Source organism: Drosophila biarmipes, chromosome 2L (assembly GCF_025231255.1).
Source record: "Drosophila biarmipes strain raj3 chromosome 2L, RU_DBia_V1.1, whole genome shotgun sequence".
NCBI lineage: Eukaryota > Metazoa > Arthropoda > Insecta > Diptera > Drosophilidae > Drosophila > Drosophila biarmipes.
In genome coordinates this window covers 15,646,540-15,670,177 of record NC_066612.1, presented here as the reverse complement: position 1 = coordinate 15,670,177, position 23,638 = coordinate 15,646,540, and the positions used below count along the sequence as shown (strand labels likewise).

Sequence of the window (23,638 nt, the reverse complement as noted above, 5' to 3'; positions counted from 1 at the left end):
TTTGTTAGTTTCACAATTTTTATGTGTAGCTTAAATTAAATTAATAATAACATAACTTTTAAAAATTAGGGAATTAAAAATATTTGATATATTTTACATAATGTTAGTCTTAACATTTCCTTTAAAGTGTAACAGATAGCTAAATGGTTTCCCGCCTTTAACGATGTCTAAAATAATCGATACTCTCTGTTAACCAAAGCGGTTAGTACTTTCTGACTTTTAACAGAGGAGTTTAAAAATAGCGGGCTTTTGGTTAGTGCTTGTGTAGAGTGACCGTTTGGAGTATTTGAACAAAAACACATTTATTGCCCGGAGCCGAACGGTAATATTGGCAGCCTGTTCTGCGGTCTCACCGCGTCATTTGTTTTTGGATTTTCGCTGCGCGCTCGCTGTTCGCTCCGCTGCCGCCTGTCTGTGTGAGTGCGCGTGTGTGCGAGGAGGCCAAGAAGAGGAAGCAGAAGGAAGCCGCAAAAGGAAAATCCGATTCCGAGAAATCTTATCAATGAAGACGCAGACTAAATGAAAAATAATCGTGATGCGTGCGTTTCAATAGAGCAAAATTAGTTTCCAGTATTATTTTTTCGGCACCTCAGTCCGTTCGCTTGTCGGTGTGTGTGTGAGCGTGTGTTTTGGTGGCGTGAGTGCGTGCGATCGCCACGCCCACACGGGAAATGGCAGCAACGGTTTACCAACGGCTACATAGCGTCGCGGTTGGCGTCGGCAATGCCGCCGGCAGTGCGGTCGGCAGCGGGTCGGCTTCCTTTCCAGGATCTGGATCTGGAACGGGATCGGGAACCGGCATGGGCCATGGAAACACCTCCTCCTCCTCCGCCCTCCTCAGCCACTCCCAGCTGACGCGCTCGCTGGAACGCATCCTGGAAGAGGCGCACTTCAGCGGCGAGCTGATCCTGACCAATCGCAAGCTGAAGGACTTTCCCAGGACGGGAACGAAGTACTCTCTCACGGACACCGTTATCGCAGGTGGGTACCGCACTTTACAGTGTAAACTCCCTAGGGTGAACAAAGGAAAGAAAGGCCCTCTAGTAAAAAACGTAGTTCTTGGAAAAGTGAAATTATTATTCATTTTTAAAAAATAAGAAATAAGGTAGTTTGGTATTTTGAAGGTACCAACACGTATCTCTTTCATAGGGTTTAATATCTTAAAGAACTGTTTGCCTTAATAAAACTTATATTCCAACTTAGTTACAAGATTTATTCGGAAAAGAAACGCTTCTCATTTGAAAAACAGCTCCTGTTTCAATATTAGTTATTAATAAACTTCCTATATCATCGCACTGAAGTATAATTTTACAAAAGTATGCTATTAAAATGGTTTTCAAGAGAAATTTATAAAATTGTCGCCAACTTAATATGTTGTTGAAAGAGTTCGAGGTATATACATAGCATTAGGGTGCGGCTTTCTGGGGAAATTGTGAGTGCCGGTGAGTTAGCCAAGTTTTCCTAGCCGCATTGCAATAGCGAATTTTCCTTTTGTTGCTCGAAAATCAATAATCTGCAGCAGCCGCCGAGGCTCTCCCTTTCTCTCCTTCCCTGCCCTCCCATCAGCTGCTCTCTCTCGCTCTTCATTCTCTTCCTTTCTCGCCTGCGCCCAAGGACAATAATTACCGCCTTTTTCGCTCTCCGGCACTTGGCACTATTCGTGTTATCCTTTTTATTGCCCTTCCACTGCAGCCGGCACGAAAATTTCATCGAAGTTCAACCAACTTTCGTTTTTGTTAGGGCCCAAAGATGTGCACCAGCAGGAAAATGGGAAATACCCGAACGAATCACCCACCCGAAAACCCACCGACCACCGCCTCTCCCGCGACCCCGCCCCCTCTCACAGCTGCTGCTACCCTCGAACAGATGTTCTCACAACGGGACAGTCTCTCATCGATTTTCACTTGTGTTGTTGTATACACATACAGTGAATACACCTACAAGAGAGCCAGCGAAACAGATAGTTTTCACGATTTCAAGGCTTTATCTAATCACTTTACCTACTTTACTATCTTTACTTCACCTTACTTTTTCAATCTGCTTCACTGTAAAGGTTGTATAATTAGTTGAGGAAAATAACTATTTTTATAAAATTTAATTAATTAGGAAATATGTTATCTAAAGAAAACTTATTTAGGTACATTTGGAAGAAACTATTTTAAAACTCATAACTGATGCCAAGCAAATCCTAGAGCGTATAGATATTTTATTCAACTTACTCACAAAAACAATCCGCTTGTCATAGGCCACACTGCATCTTCATTTTTGTATGTATTTTGGTGGAAATATCTGGAATAGAAGGGACTTTATTATTTTTAGACTGCCAAGATTAATTGTCGCTGCAGAGAGATAAAAATAAATTGTGTCATAAATTGAAAACTAATTTTGTAGATGGATGGGTAAAGAAGATTATAAAAAATACCTTTTTTATTTGTGCCTTTATCAATCTTCCGACAGTTGGAAATTAACTTAATACATACAGAAATTCAACAAACATATCTTGACTTGCTAGGCATTATTTCAATTAAAACTTTTGTTTGAAGAGCAGATAGATGCGTAGCCTAATTGAATTAAATTGAAAATCGAAATAAATTACGAGATACAATTTGAAGTACTGAACAAAAGATACATAAGTATATCATTTACAATTAAAAGAAAATGTTCCTTATAACATCTAAACATAACATTAACTTTTTAACCGATTTTGAGAGTTTTTCTTCCCCTAACCTAGGAAACACATTTTCAATTTCCTTCCATTCCGATTCCCTTCCGCCGCGTACGTGACTCGTTTTGTGAATTAAGCTGTGACAATCCGTGACTTATGGTCACGCGCTATCAGTTCGAAATGGGGAAACGATCCCTTCTTCTTTGGAAAACCCTTCCCCATATGGAGACGCAACGTCTTTCCGGTTTTTCGTTCATTTTCGATTAAGCTCCATGCATTTTCTCACTCACAATGGAGTCATAAGCTGCGAGGGCGTGACTAATTACTAATTAAAGTGCTGTATTTGGTGTGAAAAGACACGGGAGAAATAGGGGGAGAGATCAAGATACCTGGGTTGAACCTCTCGTTAAGGGTTAATCTTTCGGGAAAATATTTGTAAATACACCCTAGCGAAAGAACCTCTACAAATTGCCTTTTCGAGAACAATGAAGCCACCCTCGGCGAAAGGTTTTCGCAAGTGGGGGAGTCAGACCTTAAGAGGTGGCAACAGCTCTTAGCCTTAATGGCTGCAACCACAAGGGTTTCGAGTTTCCAAGAAATCGATGATTCTCGAGGAAAAGAAAGTCGAAGAAAGAAAAAAGTGGGGATATACAACCATTTTTCCTTCCTTTATTCGCACGCGTGCTGTTTTGCAACCCCCAAAATGGGCAGAAATTAATGGAATGGGCAGGCGCCTGTCAGCATTTCCCAAAATCATTTGTTGTTTCGGCTTCTCCACCCCCACATTTTTTACTCGCAGTGCATTCCTTTGGGGCGTTTAATTAAGACGCGTGTCACGTAAATCAAACAGAACCATAAACAAACCTAGACAAAGGCCGCCTGCATAAGAAAGAGTCAATCGAGAGGAGCGAAGAATCAACATGACAACGAGCCGGCAGGAAATTGTTTAAAATAATTGCAGCGAAGAGGAAAAAGAGGAAAATGGCTAAAAAACTGCAGCTGGCTTCGGCAGAAATTGTGGGAAGGTAGCAACACCGCCAGCAGCAGCAGCAACAGCACGGCAGCAACATGCAGCAGCAACTTCAACTGGCAGCAGCAACAGCAGCTGCGCAGACCGCAGCGCTGGCGCCGGCTTAGGAGTCAGCAGCTGACGAGAGTGTTGGCCTCCTGGCTATTTTTAGCCTTAAACAGGACGGTTTGGGATTATCCTTATGAAGGACACACTACACTGGGCACTGCTTTAACAAAATTGTACAGAAAAGTCACGTTTTTAATATATTAGGTCAATGTATCTACCTATATTATACATATATCTTAAGTTTCCAAAGTGTAAGTTAAATCATAATAGTTTTTTTGTTAACCAAAAACTAGTATCTTGGAATTATTTTAAATAGATCTAAATAAGTTCTAAGGCTGTTCTGATATCGGTTGTAGGTATAATCTTATTGGTATATATATTGTCTCCAACACGAAAGTACAAAATAATAATTAATGTATCTTTGAAATGTTTCCTTTTGGTACGAATGAATTGAAATTAAAAAAAATGTACAATAATACAATCTATCATATAAACAATTGTGTTATTTCTATGCAATTCGAACCAAAGGAAGTGAAAAAGCTTAAGAACCTTCGCTTGGTAAGGTACTTGATGTGGCTACCCTTTTGGTAGCGATGCTTTTCACCACCCTGAGGCTAAGGCTATTACTTTTTTATGCCGAGTAAATGTCTGCCAAGTGACCGAGAACAAGAAATCTTTTCTGTTTTGGGGAAGTCAAAGTCCCGGCAAACACAACACAACGTGTGCACTTATAGAGCGAGGGGAAACGCTTTTGTCGTGTGTATCCGACGCGTATGTTTGTTGTTTGCATTGTAAATATGATGGGGCATAAAAAGACAGCTAGTCTGGTTTTTTGTACTTTTATTACTATTTATTCTCCGTCTGCAGCAGACAAAAGAGGAAATGCGACCGCCGCAGCACGTCGCTTATCTCCAGTGGCTCTCAAACTGCACGGTTCATGGCTTGCATGCACAATGCACAATGCAGGGGAAAACATAAAAAATGCACCGGGCCGGGAGATGGTATTGTGATAAAGCGTTTCCCCAGAAACTCAAGAAATTGATATGTCAAAGGAATTTAATCCATCCAATTCACTTCAATATCTCGGAACAACGCGAAGTTAATCAACTACTTTAAATTGGTTTAGTATTGTTTTGCAAGTATTCTGAATTTTATTCAGACAACAAATATTTGTATTTAGATTTTCCCATAGTAATATTATTTCTTGTTGGAAGCTTCTTGGTAAACAAATTATTCAGTGAGAGACATACTGTGTACACACACAGTCCCTGGCCATTGCATATAGTTCACAAACCCCTTATATTATATCCATTTCTAAATGCACCCTCATTGTGCCCATTGCGGGCTAAAAATAACATTATTATTTCAGCGATAAATGCAATTTGTTCGCCTGCTCGCTTGCTTATCTAAGTTGAACGACTTATGTAGCTTTATGTGTATTTTGAGATACATACCTACATATCTTGGCAATATTGAGGGCAATGCAAACTTGACACACATAAAGGCGATTTATGCATTGAGTCATTTCCATTAATTTATAAGTGTAAGCAATACTTAACAGGCGAGGGGCAGTTCTTCTAGTTGCTTAATTGCTGTGCACAGCACGCGCTCATAGAACGGGGCAAAGAGAACAAAAAGATAGATCTGATTACAAACACTCAGACTACAGTGCACACTCGCTGGGCTGAACCGCTAAGAACAAACGATTTAATAAACAATACTGTGTTCCTACACTTTTCTTTTCCTCAGCACAAATACATCTAAGCCCCTAAACTAGAATAAATAATAAAGAAATTTAGAAATTAAAAACAATTTGATTGGTTCATGGTAATCAAGAAGTAAAACAAAGTTGATTATCAACAAAAAATAAATGCCAAGGGTAAATCTTGCAAATAATAGTTACTACTTTAAGAAAAACCGAACCGTTAGAGCTCCCTTTCCATCTTGCATAGAAAATATGTAACTTGGTAAACACAGCTGTTACAATTTAAATTTGGAAGAAAACATTAATCAGCAGCGGCAACAAGAACAACAAATTCATAGCTGCCTCCAAATATTTGTTAAATATTTGTTTTCCTAGATGTTTACACTTGGCCAACACAGATTTCTAGTGTTTGCCTTGTGATTAAATGAGCACGAAGAACAGGATGGCGATGAAGAAGAAATTCTACGCGAAAATGCAGCGTCTAAAATAAACAATCTGGAACAGACTTTCCTCGCGAAGAGGGCGTGTGTGTTTGTATTCGAAATTAAAAACAGTTTGCACGGGTGTGTATCTGTGTTTTGATTGCTTCCAGCTTTCAATATCAGAAAGTAATCAATCGATGAAGCAAGAACCGAACGCCACTTTTCATATTATTTGTTTTGATAAGTTCGAAGTGCGCATATAGTTGGGACATTGCCCTATATATGAGACAGTGTTCTCGAGTGGTTTCCAATGTAATTCTCGAGAGTGAATTGTGAATAAATATAACTTTATTGCTAAATGTCTCCCCTGTGGTTTCGAATCTGAAAGAATTCGCCTGACAGCTTTGTTTGTTTTGCTTCTTGGAATATGTTTTGCGATAACAAACATTTTCGAGAATCAACAATTTGCTTGAAAAAAAGTATACAGTTTTGAAATACTTTAAGTATTTGTCGCTCTTTCTTAGTCATATAACCTTTTTCCATTTACTTATATAGCTCTCCCCTTTCACATATATGTTTCTACGGTTCCCATAAATTGTATCCTCCCTTCTGCACAATGATTCATAATTTCGTCGCCCCACTTAAAGCCCACCAATTCAGCAATAACACTCAAAAAAAATTAATTTCAATAAATCCATCAATAGAACCCACTGTGACCGTTTGTGCCCCTGCGCTGGCCTAATGGTCAGTCAATATAAACGGACAGACTTCTAGTGGCTTCCACATCCACGACAACATTCATATTCGGCAGAACCGAAATAAAAACTAAAGACCCCGAACCAAATAAAGTGAAGACAGTTTGGGGCACGTGCTCTAGGTCCGCTCCCCATTGCTGGAGAAGTCGACGCCCACATGGCTAGCCCAGAGATTTACAAAAAAGCAATAAAGCTCCGTTTGCCAATACCACTGGAGCGCCATCAATTTAATTTTTTGCTGCTTCCTGTTCGAACCCACGCCCTTCAAAATCCGAATGCCACTCAATGTCTGCCACATGCGACTCTCTTTTTGTGGTCCCATCCATTTAACCTGCAGGGTATGCAAGGATGTGGAGGGTTAAGATGGAGCTGTATTCTTTAGATATTTTTACAAAATTGTACATTTTATTATTATACTAAAATAATATTTTTTTTTATTGCATTTTGGGGTGCATTGTTTAACATCTGTATACATTTTAATATGCCACCTCGTATATCTTATCTTTCAATCAGGCGATTTTATCAAACTGGTATCAAGCTTATCTCCGTATCTCTTAATTTATGGCATGTCCTCTTTAACCCTTTGACTTTTTATATATATTGCAATCATAAATTTGTGAAATATACATTTAAAAAAAGTTTTGCACTTAAAGACTTGCCTAAAATATAAAAAATTTGACATACATAACGTAAATCATTTGAGGTTGACGTTTTGTAGATTTATCTTTTAAAATAATTCATAAAATATTACAACAAAAATTTACTTAGATATTTTATTACCCATTAACTTTCTTATATTACACACTACTTTATCCTAAACTGCTCCTACTCGAGAGTCATAAATTAGTCGTTCCCTGCTCCACTTACTTAATCAACTGACTCCCTCGTTATGCGTGCTTTCAAAGCTGACTTTGGGCGTTGCTCGAACCCATGTTTGTTCCATATCCCGAGACACACCCTTTTGTGGAGGGATAAATGCCGCCTGCGTGGTGCGAGGACAATTTGTGCAATATTTATGACATTATTCTGCGCCCCAGGTGGGAAAAAAAGGAAAATTAAACAGAAACGGGAACATTAAAAAACGCAAACAAAACAGCGATGGCACTTTACATTTTTTCGGCGCGTCAAAAATTTGATTTATTTGGCGGGACGTAAAAAACACATTTTCGCCTGTCGCATTGCGTTGAAGTTGGCCGAAAGCCAGCTGTGTGGCAAAAAAACAAGGAGCGGCCGGGGCAGTAGAGTGGAAACTCTTGGAAAACTGCCAGTGAGAGCACAATTGAGCAGGTGTCACCAGAGATAAAAAATATCATCGTCACGGGTCTGCAGGTTCAAAGTACAAAGTCGCTCCTGTCCCCATTTCGCCCTAAATTGATGCCTCCGCATCAGGAAAATCCAATTTCCGCATCCGCATCCTCGAACAAACTTTTCAACTCTAAGCCACCTCATCCCGACGTCATTGGCCGGCAAGGGTTTATTCAACTTGCCAGGATGCAAGGCTAAAGGATACTGCACTGGCGTTTAAATTTAGAGGGATGTTCTTTCCGGAGGAATTTTATAATTAATTTTTTAAAGTGTTTTTGTAGGACATTTTATTTTAAATATATATATATATATTTTATTTTTCAGCATAAAATAATATTTTAATCTTTTGTTTTATGTCAGTTCAAGTTCCCTTTTTTTAAGTGCACTAACGTTGCCGCCTGCTGGCGTTGCATCATTGTGAGCTCATACAGTATGCAGCGCAGTAGGAGCAGGTTAATGTCTAGAAGCTACCGAAGTCAAGCTCCCATTCATTCATCTCCTTTGTTCGCAGGAAGATATATGTATAGTCTACAAAGTCTAGTCCCGGCGACTCCCCCGGTGCGTAAATCACTTCTCGGCTGTCGCCAGTTCGCAGTCGGCTATTCAGTCACTCATTCAGGCCAGCCAGTTTTTCCTGCCCCGCAATTGCTCATTTCTGGTTTTCACTGTCTTCTGGCAAGTTGCGTAAAGTACGCCAGGGGGAAGGTGAAGGGGCAAGACTGGTCCGTGGTTCGTTAATTTTTACGACACGGCTATTAAAATTCACCAATTTCATACGCACTGTTTGCCAAGTGCTTAAACTACTTGAAGAAGGTGAAGTCTTGCCATCGAAAAGCTTATTGAAATTTTTTCCACCATTTGGACATTATAGGTTTCATTTTTTTTAGCTTATGTAAAATATCTTTTCGGATTGATTTTTCTAGTCTAGAAATGTGAATCCATTTTTTTATACGGCCTTTTGAACGGCCCAATCGCCTTTAGATACAACTGTTTTCCTCCAGTGGCTGCCATTGTGAGGCAGATGGCTGGGAATAAGTGCAGAGACCCATTTCCAGTGCATCCGCTGACCGAAAAACATCTCTAGATTTGATCTTGTTCCCTGATCATACGAAAAGTTCCTGGAACTAGCCTCGAAATAGGTGGCCCCTGTCGAACAATTGGCCAGTGAGTGTGTGATTCCCAAGCAGACACTCCTAGCACGAGCAGCATCAAAATATAGAGAACTACAAAGGCAAATTTACCAACTGGAATAACAAATTCTTTCCACATGAATGGGACTTCGAAAAATTCATAGCTGCCTCCGTGTAGCACAAACCAAAATATGCTGCTGGCTACGAATGTTATTATCAAAGCCGCAAAAGTATAGAACATAAAGTAGAAGTATATAGAAATAGTTTTCTTAGCCGATGCAGCAGGTGGTAAGGTAGCAGTGATGATCCCGCGTCAGAAGGCAAACCCCACATATCCTAGAGTGATGACATCGCGGAGCAGCATAGATCTCACACTTCCGGCACTCGTGCCAGCTCGAATTGCAGAGCTAACTGCTTTGGATCGACGCTTGGGTCCACCAGCATGCACATAGCCATATTGGACATGATATTCGTGAAGCGAAAGAGTCCCAGCAATCTGACTCCTGACTCCAAGTCCTGACAGGACTCCCAGCACTTTGCAGTTCCCGCAGCACAATATTCATCAGTACGTAGTAAGCAATAGTTATCCCAACTGCTAGTATCATCATTAGAAAGGCGACCTCCTTTCAAAGGATCCTCTTAAGCGAACGAAATCTCATAGTTAGCCCTAATACTCGAAATATAGATTTGTTTTCCTAGAAAATTTATATTGTTTTATAAGGAAATCAGATTCCGATATTGCTTCAAGTTATAACTTATTATTATATACTTTTTTACTTATTATACACTTTTTTAGTAATAGCTTAAGCTACTTACTTCAAACTTTATTGGCGCATTTTTAAAAATATAGGCATTATGTCATTCCCTTTCCACACATGTAATCACAAATTAAATGATTTCCTCTCCACACTGCTATCACACAGAGATCTGCCCAATTTCGCAAAAAATGTCTTTATGCTAGATTTTTCTTGCGATTTTCCTGAAACTTTGCGTGCAATTTAACGTTGATTACGCTTTGCTTTCTTACACAGAACAAAATATTTTAATCGTCTTGACTTTGAAACTTAAGATTAATGTTTATGGTTTTTTTGTTACAAATGTTATAATATATTTACTGCAATTACGATATCCTTAAACCATTGATATTTATTTTTAAAAATTCCGAAAGATATTCAAAGCAAATTTTTATCTGTGTGTGTGTCCGCCTCTGTGTTTTTCCTTTCCTCCTTTTTTGTTGATTTATGCATAACCACTCCCCCACAAAGTCGCAGTTTTCGTTCTGTTTGGGCTCAATTTGCATGCAAATTCATTTAGCAAATTAATTGCTCACTCCAGAGGCACTTGCCCACTTTTCGGAATTCTCGCGGGAATTATGGACGGGGTACTAGATTTTCTTTATTAAATATGCTTTTTTTTGTTTTATTTATTTATAATTATTTATAATAAAAGTACGTCATACGACAAGATAATTATTTTGAATTTGATTTAATAACTGATAAGATAAGTTGTTTCTTTTTCGTTTCAAATAAGAATACACAACTTTATTTAAAACCAGGCTTTTGTCTTTTTAAAGAAGGCTATTTGCTACCTTAATATCTTTATTTCAAATAAAAGTAGTAATCCAGTAAAGGGCATCTGAAAGTCGAGTAACCCCTTCTTATTTGCATTACTTTTCCTGTTGGCTGGAATAGGCGAATCAAATTGCCGGCAGATTGAGGTCAGGCGCTCCACTGTGGCGTGGAGTGTAAATGTAGGGAGGGAATGGGAATGAAAGTGCGTGTCAAATGGAACAAGGGTTCGGGTTCACCCAACATCCCCCAGTTCGACTCCAAATTAAAGTATGCCCTCTGATTTTATTTACAGATTTGTCCCGAAATAGATTCGCTGAGCTGCCCGAGGAAGTCACGACGTTTGCGTTTTTGGAGACCCTGCTGCTGTATCACAATGCGATCCGCAGCATTCCGGAATCGGTGAAGCAGCTGTCCTCGCTAACCTACTTGGATCTGCGCAGCAATCAGCTATCCTCGCTCCCCCGGGAGATATGCTTCCTGCCCCTCCAGGTTCTGCTGGTTTCCAACAATCGCTTGGCCTCGCTACCAGATGAACTGGGTCGCTTGGATCAGACTCTGACCGATCTGGATGCCTCGTATAATCAGCTGGCCAACTTACCTGCTCGCCTGGGGGAGCTGAGAACTCTGCGTTCGCTTTCGCTGAGGAGCAATCATTTGATGTATCTGCCCCGGGAGCTAACCTGTTTGAGTTTGATATCCCTGGATGTGAGCAACAACAAGATCGCTAGTCTGCCCCTGGAGATTCGCCACATGAGCACCTTGGTAGAGCTGCAGCTGGAGAATAATCCCCTTACCTCGCCCCCAGCTAGTGTGAGTTCATATCATTGATGTCATTGACCTAATATGTTTATTAATCCTTTTTTATTCCTTACAGCTTTGTATGCGTGGCCTGGTGCACGTGTTCAAATTTCTCGAGACGCAGGCCACGAAGGACGAGAAGGGTTCCCGGTCGGGTGGCAACTATGATGGATACACCACTCTGCGGAGAGCTCCACGCCACAACTCCAGCGGCAATGTCCTCGAGGCCAGCACCACTGGCAGCAGTAACAACCAGCGAAGGCATCAGGTCGACTCTGGTTACAGCACCAGCGATGGTCTCGACAAGCGCTGGTCGCACGATGTCCCTGCTAAATCCAAAACGGATTCACCGCTGCACTGTGTGTCCACCTCGGCGGCTGCCACTTTGCCCAGGACGATGCCAAGTGCGGTGCATTCGCATGCGGACCTGATGGATGCATCCCTTACCTCTAGCACTAGTACCATTGTGGATGAGAGTCTCACACTGAGTCCCACGGCATCGCCCTGCAAGTTGAGTTATGCGCACTCGAATAGCTCCAGTAACAGTTCGTCGCCTGATCAGGACGACGACATCATGATCGACCACCAGGAGCGCACTGTTCACCATGCCAATGGGAAGTCCGGCAAGGGTCTCGGCAATATTCAGACATATAAGTGAGTGGGTTTTTAAAATGTACATAATCATATAATAAATGTGGCTATTTCTTGGATAGGGAGTACAAGGAGGCCCTGAAACAGCAGCGCAATCAGGAGATCAGCGTGTACAAGCAGAAGCACCCGAATGCCAACCACAGTCCCAATGACGACGAGGATCTGTCCCCGTCACCGCCGGCTATCCCCAACGGATCTTCCTCGAACACACTGCCAAAGTCCATTATGAAGCAGAATAGCAATCAAAACGGCCATAATGGGAACGGAAATGGAAACGGAAATGGGAACGGAGCCGATGATGTTGTTATACCAAAGAAACCCATACAGAAGGTGATACCCTCTCGCAATACGGAAATAAAGCCGGCATCCACATCCGGCATTCCCTCTGCGATTTCATCGGATTGCTTGGGCTACGTTAAGCCCCAGAGTCCCATGAAGAATGGCACGAATAAATTCAATACGTCCAATGGTGGAGGAGTGCCACCCACAGCAGGAATCGCCATCAGCAGCACCACCATCAAATCACCAGTGAGCTCCACCACCAAGCTGGGCACAGTAAAGACACACCGTTCGGTGACCTGGAACCATGATATTCCCGCCGAGAAGCTGAGCTTTACCATGCGGCGGGAGTTCGATCGCCAAAGGGAGGAAACCGAGTTGATGTCGCAGTTGAGGAGTGTAAGTTGCTTGCTTGGAAATGAGAAAAGCAGTTTAAATAGCTTTGCATTTTTACAGATCATTGAAACGCGTTTAAAGATGACGTTGCCGGTGGATATTGCCTCTGCTCTGACGGATGGTGTTATACTGTGCCATTTGGCCAATTATGTGCGTCCACGTTCGGTGGCCAGCATTCATGTGCCATCACCTGGTGTGGTGAGTGTGGGGATTTCTATTTTGCATTTCCAATTTCATTAACCTGCCTTATTTTGGATTCCAGAACAAGTTGACTATGGCCCGGTGTCGTCGTAATGTGGATAACTTTTTGGAGGCATGTCGGCGCATTGGCGTAGATGAGGTGCGTAGAATATAATCTTATTTCTAGTTATAAAAGTACAGTGCATTTTGCAACGTTTTGGGCTAACTTTTTTTGTTAAAACTTTTAATTTATAAAAATATATGAATTAGTGTTTTATTAAGGATTACATGGAAAATTTGTTCTAATAATATAATAATTTTAACGGTACGAAACGCACTGTACTCAATTAAAGTTATTCATCCTTAGTTAAAGTTATTGTATAGGTATAGTTAAAGGTGGTTTTGGTTGAATGCTTTTCTATGCTGAGTGCTTTCCACTTGCAGTAGTTTAGTCTTAAGTGTTGAACCCCCAAACACCCCCACAAACACACACTCCACACAAAAACACATACACCCACAAAAAATACCCAAAAATACAAAATAGAAACTGATGCATCTGTTATTGGTGTTGGTTGCAGGAGTTGATTTGCTCCTGTGAAGATGTTGTGCCACAAATTGAACCGCAACAACCACAATTGCCACGTGCTGACGGTGACTATGATGCTGATGTGTATGTCCAAGATGATGACAGCAACATCAGTTGCAACAGCAGCACCAGCAGCAATGCCAGCAACATGCAATGCACCCTCGATGGCGAATACAGCAGCAACCTTACTGATAAGGTGCCCAATGCATTGGCCCTACTGCGCACAGTGTCCGCTCTGATTGCCCTGGATGAAAATCCGTATCATCAGCAGTTTCATCATCATCTTCAGCTGCAGCAGCAATCGGTTGTGGTTGGCCTGCAGCAGCAGCAGCTGCAGCAGCAACACTTCGAGCAAGAGCAATTCAGTGAGCCAACTACCTGCAGCCAAGAGCAAGAACAGATGTTGCAGTTGCAACAGCAACAGCAGCAGCTAGAGCATGTTTTGTATGAGAATGGCCAGCCGAGGGCTGAAAATGATGATGGGGTTGAGGATCGTGATGATGATATAGGCAAACGGCAGCAGCAACTGCCGACAGTGGGCCAAATGCTGCTGAAGGCCAAGCAAAAAACCTATGAGAAAATCAAGCACAATCTGCTGAGTGCCCATGGTCAGCACAATTTCCAGGGCAACAATAACAATAGAAAGTTGCACACGATTGTGGAGAACGAGCACGATGTGGCCGCCGCTGGACCGGCGGGTCATTATCAAGTTATCGACGAAAAGCAGGAGCAACCGCAGCTGAAGCAACCGGAGGACTTAAAGGAGGCCAGTTCACTGGACAGCGCAACCAAGGAAGCCATCAGCAAGCGCATCGAGTTCTTCGAGCAGCAAAAGAGTGGCAAACAGAAACTGGAGGTCTTCAGCATCTATTTACCGAAGGAGAAGAACAAGCAGCTCGAGCAGAAATTAAAAGCCAAGGCTAACGAAGCTGGAACTTCAATATTAAAGCACGATTCCCACACCTTGACAGTGATCTTGTCATGCGTTTTCATCGCCACTTTCCTCTGGCTGGTCTTTTTCCCATTGCCCGGCTAGTCTATATTATTATAAAGCTTATTTTTTGTTTGCCTTGGTTTGCCAGTAGAATTATGATTCAAAATAAGAGTTAAAGCTACTTTGAGCTTCTCCGCGTGGTAGTGACTTCTTGAGGCTGCTTTTGTTTACCGCTTAGGCTTACACCCCGTATTTATGAAACATTCTATACCTAACTTTTAATCTAAGAAATCGAGAACCCACAAAGGACAAACGAAAGAAACAGGCAACTTTTGAGGCATTTAATTGAGAGAAAACCCGAAAGACTTTGAAATTGTATTCAATTTTTGGCTCGTACTCCTCTATGAATTATTAGGGGTATGCACAATTAGAGATTAAACATACATTCTACAATGTAAGTTCCGAAAAACGCTCTTTTTGAGTTCAAACCTAAAGTTCCTTTTAAACAACCTATGCTTTTCTTTTTATTTTATTATTTAAATTATATAGCTATACTTTAAAACTATTTAATATGTAGTACCTCACAAACAAAACACCTTAATGACAACTATAAGTATTTATTATTATTTAACAGCATAACAAAATTTACTATCTTCACATGAAGAAATAAAAAAAAAATGTTTGTATCATCCACATACATAATTTACTGTAAACAAAGTTACTTTTAATGAACTTCGATTGTGCATACCCAAAAATAATTAAAAATGAGCCGTTTTACAAATACCCCAATATAACCACATATTCCTAGTTCATGTAATAGCTATTGAACTCTAAATTGGATTAAGAATTTTAAAATATTTTAAAATTGGCATTTGCTTATCCACGTCTCAAGTCGTGCTGAACTGAACGAAAAACAACAATGCGCTTCATTCATTGTATCTATATTAACCCATAAATGACAAGATTGACCTAAGTTACAACGAAACTAAATCGATTTAAGTTCCATTCTGGCAAAAGATAAATTTATAAAAATCACTAAGAAAATGATTAGCTTATTATACAGGTAGATGCTACGATATACATATACCAAGTAGATGGTTAAGATGGGAAAGAAAGGAAAGAGATATGTTATAGCTTGGTGGACAATTAATTCTGGTAGTTATTGTAAAAAGTGGCTACTGGAGGGATTTGGAGTTGTATGGTTTTACTGAAAGCAGGGACACTCAAAATAGTTGTAGGAAGCGTGAAATAGTTATAGAAAGAAGTTAAAAGTTAATAGCCAACCAATGTACCAATTTCAGAAGGACAATTCTGGATACAGATTACATACCAAATCAGTAGAAGAATGATGAATTTTGCCCATGTGCATTTTATTTTTGAAGATGTTCTTAATAGTCTTGAGTTTCCGTTTAATAGATCTACAAGTCATTTAAAATATATAAAATGGCTCCATCTTCTTACACGTACTTTTGATGTACAAACAAAATGTGTCAAAAAATAATCCGAACAAGTTTTTAAAACACATCACATACAAAACATCACTCACTTTCTCAAATAAATTTAATTGCGCACAAATATAAAGACGACCATTTAAATGCAAATAATGATCACAAAATAGTGCCTTTGACTGGAGAGCGGCGACAGTCTATTCAGCCTACATTCTATAATCAACATAGTATCTATCCTTGTCGAGAGTAATAATTTGTCACTAATACATTTTCGAGAACGACGCTTCTGTACCAATATAATTTACAAACAAGTTTACTTGACTAAACTTCTATATGTGCTAACAACATTCCTACCATTATAAATAATTTATTATATTATATTACTTGTACTTAAAAGAGGGATTACAAAATGAAGTCTAATCAAATTTCTACAAGAAGCACAATCTCTAACACTCAGAAAGAAATTATATAAACATATATATTTATCTAGCGTCTAAAACCAGAAATATATATTTTGTCTAACAAAATTATTGGAGGAAAGACAAGGCATTTGAAGCAGCTGTAATCAGTCATTAATTTTTATAAAAAAGAACACACATATTTAACATGCATACATCCTGAAAATATATATGAAATCTCCAAAATGAAATTTGAAGCCAAATCTTTTTGTCAGCATTTGTCAGAGGAATATTCCATAAGTTTACTTCCAAACCAAATGAAGATAAAAACCCTGCATTTAAATCTAAGCACAACTGTCAACTAAGCGCTATGTATACAAGATGAATCAAAGAGCAAAATATATGACAAATATACCAAATAAAAAATAAAATAAACTTTCGGGGCAGTTACAGAAATTGTTATCCAAAGAGAAGTTTAACCGATTTTGTTTGGATCTAATTTTGTGACACCCTGCTTTAAAAGTTGACATTCATTGGTGTTAAGCTAAGACACGAACCGCGAGGTGTGAAACATTTTCTCAAACATTAAGTAAATGCACAATCCAGTTGCTTACAAACTGTGAAGTGCTGGGATTCCATTAATAATAAAAAAGCATATTGGCGATCTAAAGAGTAAAAAAATAAATTTTAGTTACATTGTTATATATATACAAATTTGGTATATTTAATTCAGCCTGTATCACAAAAATTGAATAATTTTTTCATGAAAGTTTTAAAGTTTTGGTTTGTTATATTTGCAGAAACGGTTCATAAAAAATTAAATAATAATGATTTTACTTTTTGGATTGTATGCGGAAAAAACGCAACAAAAGAATATCGCCATATTATCCCAACTCCCAATGAAATTTTAATTTATTTTGTAAATCTTATTTTTGTAGAATCTAATTTGCTGTGCTGCCGACGTGCTAGAGGGAAAAGGTGCCGTCCAAGTGGCCATCACGGTGGGTGAACTTTTCCGGCTTCACGGAAACGGTGGCTGCGGCAGTGGCAACAGCAGTGGAGCCGCCACGCCCACCAAATCGCCCACCAGAACGACACGTGCCACAATGTCGCCAACGCCATTGACTTAGGACCAGCGCAACCGGGACATGGACGGGAGTCGGAACTCTTGGATATTCCGCTCATTTGGGGATGAGTTGTCAAAATGGGTTTCCTAATGGCCGCCATACACATTTACACTTACATAAAATACATGCCAAATGTATGATTTGTTGATATTCTTATCTCATTGATTTTTCTAGGTTTGTAGTTCATTTATGTAAATACACAACACCCACAAGGAACACCTAAAGAAACCAAAATACAAAGAACACAAAACAATCGAACTTATATCGAGTCAAGTCACAAGTCACGAATTATCTATGCGAACCTTTTGTTTTGTGCAATTGTTTAGAGTTAATTATACACGTGCTATAAATCGCCAGTTTGTTTTTTGTTACACTTTCCTTATCACACCCACAAGAGCGATATTCGGGCCAAATTTCGACTAGCGATTAATTGCATATTGAATACTGTTTTAAGTATGAATCACATATGAACATCCAAATATTTAGATATTTATCGAATTATTATTATGGCATATTTATTATGTAGCTTAGCTGTAGGTCTACGATTAACTGTGGTAACATTTTTCTACCGGCGCTGCATCATTTCTGCGAATCGAATTGTATTAGACCCCTAAGTCTTGGATTATACACATATTATATATCAAATAAACGCAGTGAAAAATTGTCATACGTAAGAACTATTTGCGTTTTTAATCTGTGAACATATTTTTGTTTGCTCGCCTCGCTCAACAAAAATTGGGGAAAAATGTCAACAGCTGTGGCCCAAGGAAATATGGCGCAAAAATCCCGAAAGTTTTCTTTTGTAGTTTCATAATTTGCATAATGCGCCAAGCAAACAATTGACTTTCCAGGGGATCGGGAGGGCAGGCGGGACCAAAACTGCTCAAGCGAAAATTAAAAACACTCGACACATCCGCCAGTTCTTTTAACAGCTGCTTCTGTGCCAAGTAATTTTTGGTAAGCAAATGTGCGGTTGGTTAACTGCAGAAAAATAATGAGAAGTTGGCAAGATGGGCCACTTTTATGCTCGTGTTTTAACATTTTATTTAATACTCTTTTTAAAGGTAAAAAAAAAGTTAAGCATAGGTCCTTAAAAAAATTATTTGTTATTTTTTATTAAATAAAGCGACCCAATAATTAGCGAGATGTAGTCATTGAAAGATAAATTTCTCTGGTCGTTTAACCTGAAGTAACATTTATTTTAAAAGTTACTTGAGTTTTGTATTTTTTTATATTACTCCCTAACTTAAAATAAAGTAGTAAAACTGCAGAGAACCGGGCTGGTTCTTTCAGAAAAATGTACTTACTAAAGGGGTCTTCTCTCATCAATTAGTCAGAACATAACCTAAGCAACAGCCATTACTAATTCACGCCTACGGCAAGAAACAAGGACACAGGACAAATAAGGACATAGTTGAAATGAAAGAGAAAGGGGGCGAATAAATAGAGAGGCTCCAGGTCATTTATCACTGTGAAATTTATTAAAATGATTATCTCGTATCTACATTTCGCACGGAATGCCTAATTTTTATCCAGGACAAAGCAACACGCGCCTTCTTCTAACTTTCCGCTTGTACAAGGCTTGTTTTTTTTGTGGTTTCCCATTAGGGGTACTCCAGCAGTTTTTGCCATTTTGAGTCACTGATAAGAAAAATGAACGGCACGGCCCAAAAGTGCGTAGTGCACTTGGAGAAAATTGTAGTAAAACTTATATTGAAACATACAATTGGTAATAGTTAATTTGAGATGTCTAAAGCCTTACACCTAAAAACATGTTCTTGAACTTCACATAAAATAAAAATAAACAAAACAGGTCAGGGAAAATAGTTCGGAATTAAAATTAAAAATTCCCATTTTTTTTATAAATTTAATGTTTGAAAAAGTATTATATATTCATCGTGTCTACAAAGTTTTGAATTTAAAAGTGCTTTAAAACTTTGTAAAGTTTGGTAATGAAAATTAAATATAAAAATTTTTTTAGTTCCTATATATTTTTTTAAATATACTTTTTTTCATTTAAAAATATTTGCAATTTTTCAAGAATTTTGAATTTGAAACTACTATTTTGTAAAACCTAATTTTTCTTTCAGTGCTATGGGCGGTCCTTTTGGAGTCCTTTGGTTGGGGCCATAGTTTAATTGTGACATTTGAACAACTCCACAGCCCGCCCTAGAATACCGCCTCGAGGGAGGGCAATTAGTTGAACTGCGCCCTGGGGAATTGCGATAATTAAAATGCTTCTGCTGCTGCTGCTACATGCGGAAATATTTTTTAACCAACTAATCTGATTGCTCCTATATCAACTGAGTTGCTCGGTGTGCTCTTGTGCGTTTGCCCACAGAGCCTTTGTGTAAGCGTAACAGAATCAACATTTGCATTCAATTCGAAGGCAAAAGGCACTTTAATTTATTTACCCCCATTGAAAGTCATTTCATTCTAATCCTATTAATTCAAATTCCAATTCAAACACTTTTACCGCATCAAATAGAATTGCTTTTTGGGGACGGGGGAAATGTTTGGCTGTTCTTTTTGTGTGCGAAAACTGGAATTCCATTGTTTTTACAACGCAGAAAATATTTTATTTTTGGCAAACGGGGGGCGAATCAACTCTAGAGTTCTCAAAAGGACTCCAGCACTCCCACCTTGATGCAATCACAAAGCCAAACCAGAAAACCCAATCAAGGCGACAGCATTCGCCGGATGAGGTTTGCGAGTGTTTGATTTCGATTAATACTTCTACATTCCGAGATGGATTTAACGAAAAGTAGGTGAGGAAATCAAATTGTTTGCAAAAGAATTGGAGTTTTTTGAAATTTAATTAAACTAACTAACTGATGAACCAAAGGTGTTTATTTTCTAAGCCATGGATTATAAATGTCTGGCGTAATAATGGCCTAATGTTTATCGTTATTTAGATATTACCAATTTAATCATGTAGTTTATCCTGTTACAAGTTGAATGACTCAAAATAAAAAACAGCAATCCTTTAATTTCACTCAAACTAAATATTACCCATAATGCCGCCGAAAAGCCCGCTTGGAGGCCTTAATTAAATGCATTTCAACATCAGCAGCATTATAATGAAGATGAATTTTTGTAGACTGTGTATTTTTCCAGTTCGTGAAGCATTTTCTTGCTGAAATTTGTTTGGCCAAAGTTCCAACTGAGTTGATTTTTCCGTTTTCATTACGCCTCGGGCCAAAGTGTAGGCAAAAATTTAAATAATACCTAAAATAATGTAGGTTCGTATGCGTGCAGGGGGACGAGTATCTTTAAGATGCCCTTTTTGGGCCCCATTTAATATGCAGTAAATCCTAAAACACGTATCATCCTCTGATGCCGCCGCAGTTTCGCACTTTCGTTGCGCTAAATGAGTTTCAGCTGCAAAATTAAAAACTTTATCAGAGGCAGCAGCAGAGGTGTGTATGTGTGGGGGAAAAAAACTTGAAACTTTTTCATGAAGTTAAAGCAAAGTAAAATCAAATTATTGTGGTTGCTAGCAGGCTGGCAAAAGGATTACGCGATGGTGGCGCCTCTCCGCTCCTCACCCCCCACCATTTTCCGCCCTATTTTCCAACCCATAACCCAGTCCAGTTTCCCGCCCACATCCACCTGTAATACAACATGCCGGCATTGCATTTTCGGAAGGCAGACAGACACTGGGACGCCGACTCCATAGCCAGACAGTTAGACTCGCCTGGCTGCCTGTTCACATGAAGTTGGCGCATTCTAATTGAATTTTCACTTTTTTCTCGCTCCCCGCTCCCCGCAGCCCGCTTTTTCCCGCTTTCCTCGCCTTTCCCCGGGCTTTTCCCGCGCTCACCTGTGCGACTACGTGACGATGGCCTGGCGCAGAAATTGAAATAATTATTTTTAATCTTAAGTACGACTTGCGCGTAATGAGATTTGGATTATCTCGGCACCCTTTTTTTCATCTCCCTCCAGACTTATGAAAAAAGAAACGGATTACTATGAGACGCATAAAAAATGTCTGTGTGGTCGGGCAGCATATAAAGGACGAACATTCTTGCCGAATGTGGAAACTCTTTTCGGGTTTCTGAAAAATGTAATGGAAACAATCAAAAATTTGATTTTCATGGTAGAGTTGGTGGGGCAAAGTAAGAATCAAAGCAAATATAGCGCTTAAAATGAATCAAGTTTTCCTTAAATATATTATGTTAAAGTAGTATGTAGATTGACTGATTTGTAATATTTTTATTATAAGGTAATCGTTGTTTTTATCTATTTATAATCTTGTTCATTCCCAAAAATTAGTTTACATCGTTTTTTAAAAACATAAATTTCCAAAAATTTTGAAGTTATTTTCACTTATTTTATCCTTTTCTATTTTTGGCTATGGCCACAGCTGACGGACGCCTTCCACAACTTCTGCACCGCGATCGACAATCCCGGCAGAAACCAAAATAATCCCTGGGCGACAAATCTTGCATGGCCTGTAACCGTTGGGTACTTCTCGTTCCACCCTCGCTGACAGCCTCCAAACATTCAGATGATGGTGTAGCTGATCCTATCGACCAATCGCTATCACTGCCATCGCATTTTCCCTCGACAAAATCAAGTAATTTCAAGGCAGTTTGCAGACGACGATTCTTTTTTATATCGACAGGTTCTTGAGAGGTTCCCGGCGCCTGTGACTCCTCTTTACGAAGATCCTTTTGTTTTATTTTACAAGGACATTCCTCCTTCTTCTGGGGCTTAGTAACATTTTCTGCAGTTTTTAAATCTGTCATTTTAGGTTTAAAATCTTGTTTTCTAATTTTGGAAGTTTCTTTCTTGGTTTTTATTACCTCCTGAACTTGCACATTCTTTTTAAGGGATTTTGCAGGACTTTCCACTTTTTGCTTTGCCTTTGAGTAGTTCTTTTTAATTGCTGTGGAACCCTTCTTAGTTTGCAATACCTTATGAACATGCCTCTTCCTCTTGTAATGCTCACCCAATTTGGAAGCGGCTTCTAAAGCCGACTGCACTCGATCCACTTCATTCTGGCTCAAATCGCAATAACTTTTCAATGGTAACAAATCCACTTTTGGGCTATAAGACCGTTTGCGTTTAGTTAAAAGTGCTTTGCCTTTATGATGTTCTTCGGTCCATTCAATTCCGTCTGCCATAATCAAGACTATTTACTTTCTTTTTGCCTGTTTTAAGGTCTTGTGCTACTTCCGATTTTGATTTTGTATGGAATAAATCAGGCTCTGAACACTGAACCTTGATTCCTTTTTGATTTCCCTGACTTGGCCTACGTTGGTGCATAAATTGGCAGCAGGCTGGAAAAACTTTTGCCACCCACAGCCCTCGCAAATATTGCATTTTCATTAAGTTAAAGTTTGGTTTTTAGTTTAATTTTTTCGTACCCTTTGCGGCTTTCCTCCCTCCGTTTACTTAAAAACTTTTTGCGGCAAGTTTTTTGGTCCAAAGTTTGCATGTGTCTGTCAGTCAGTGTGTGGTGTGTGTGTGTGCGTGGGTGACGGGGTGCGTGTGTGTGTGAGCGCGTGTAATAATCATGTGCGCAGTCAAAGCAAAATGACGATAGCATTGACGCTCCGCCTAAAAACTTTTGACGGGCCAACTTGCTTTGGGCCAAGTTTCAAGCTGCCAACTACAGCGCCGTCTCCTCTCAGACAATCTCCCAGCAATCTCTGTCTGCCAATAAGCTAAAGTCTGTAGGGTTGATTAGGGCAAGTGCTCGGGCCAAGAGGATTTTACAACAAGTTAATATATGACACTCAAGCTTACATTTGTTTCAATTTGTAAGATTTTAAGTTTATTTTTGTACTCGTTACTCGTAGAGTAAAGGGTATATTGTATTCGTCTAAAGAAGGAAGAGTTGTCGACTTTATAAAGTATATATTCTTGATCAGGATCACAAAAAAGGCTTGTCCGTTTTCCCGTCCGTCCGTATGAACGCTGAGATCACAGTAACTATTAATCATGCAAATTTTAGAGATTCTTGCGTAGCACAAGACTTTATCATACCTACCGGCAAGCTGAAAGTTATTTAAGTTGGACTACAAGTTAATAAGTATAATCGTTCGTACTTAAAAAAGTTTCAGATGTGTACAAATTCAAAGTAGATGCAAATGAATAGTATCGAAGGTATAAGCATTAACTTTGAACTTGGTTAGCTGAGAAAGGGGTAACAGTTGAGGCAGTATATTGTACCGGTTTTCTCTGTATAATTATAGAATTTAG

At 39.3% G+C, this 23,638-nt stretch overlaps 2 protein-coding genes across 3 annotated transcripts; one reads left to right on the top strand and one right to left on the bottom strand.

The window, feature by feature from the left end:
* The first annotated feature begins 360 nt into the window (after nt 1–360).
* Nucleotides 361–17,686, top strand: LOC108033861 (leucine-rich repeat and calponin homology domain-containing protein). 2 transcript variants are annotated; one of them, XM_017108500.3, is made up of 8 exons: nt 361–981; nt 10,924–11,441; nt 11,506–12,083; nt 12,143–12,758; nt 12,816–12,953; nt 13,018–13,095; nt 13,514–14,533; nt 17,240–17,686. In XM_017108500.3, the coding sequence occupies exons 1-8, from the start codon at nt 672–674 to the stop codon at nt 17,429–17,431; spliced, it is 3,450 nt and encodes a 1,149-aa protein (XP_016963989.1). In that variant the 5' UTR covers nt 361–671; the 3' UTR covers nt 17,432–17,686. The 2 variants fall into 2 exon arrangements, with proteins under 2 accessions (XP_016963989.1, XP_016963988.1); XM_017108499.3 differs by lacking the exon at nt 13,514–14,533 and having other exon boundaries at nt 364–981.
* A 3,933-nt stretch (nt 17,687–21,619) lies between these two features.
* Nucleotides 21,620–22,681, bottom strand: LOC108033467 (uncharacterized). The gene is made up of 2 exons (XM_044094262.2): nt 22,383–22,681; nt 21,620–22,319 (listed from the first exon to the last, which is right to left on the bottom strand). Exons 1-2 carry the CDS (start codon nt 22,555–22,557, stop codon nt 21,763–21,765), a joined length of 732 nt encoding a protein of 243 aa, XP_043950197.1. The 5' UTR covers nt 22,558–22,681; the 3' UTR covers nt 21,620–21,762.
* Between the last annotated feature and the right edge of the window lie 957 nt (nt 22,682–23,638).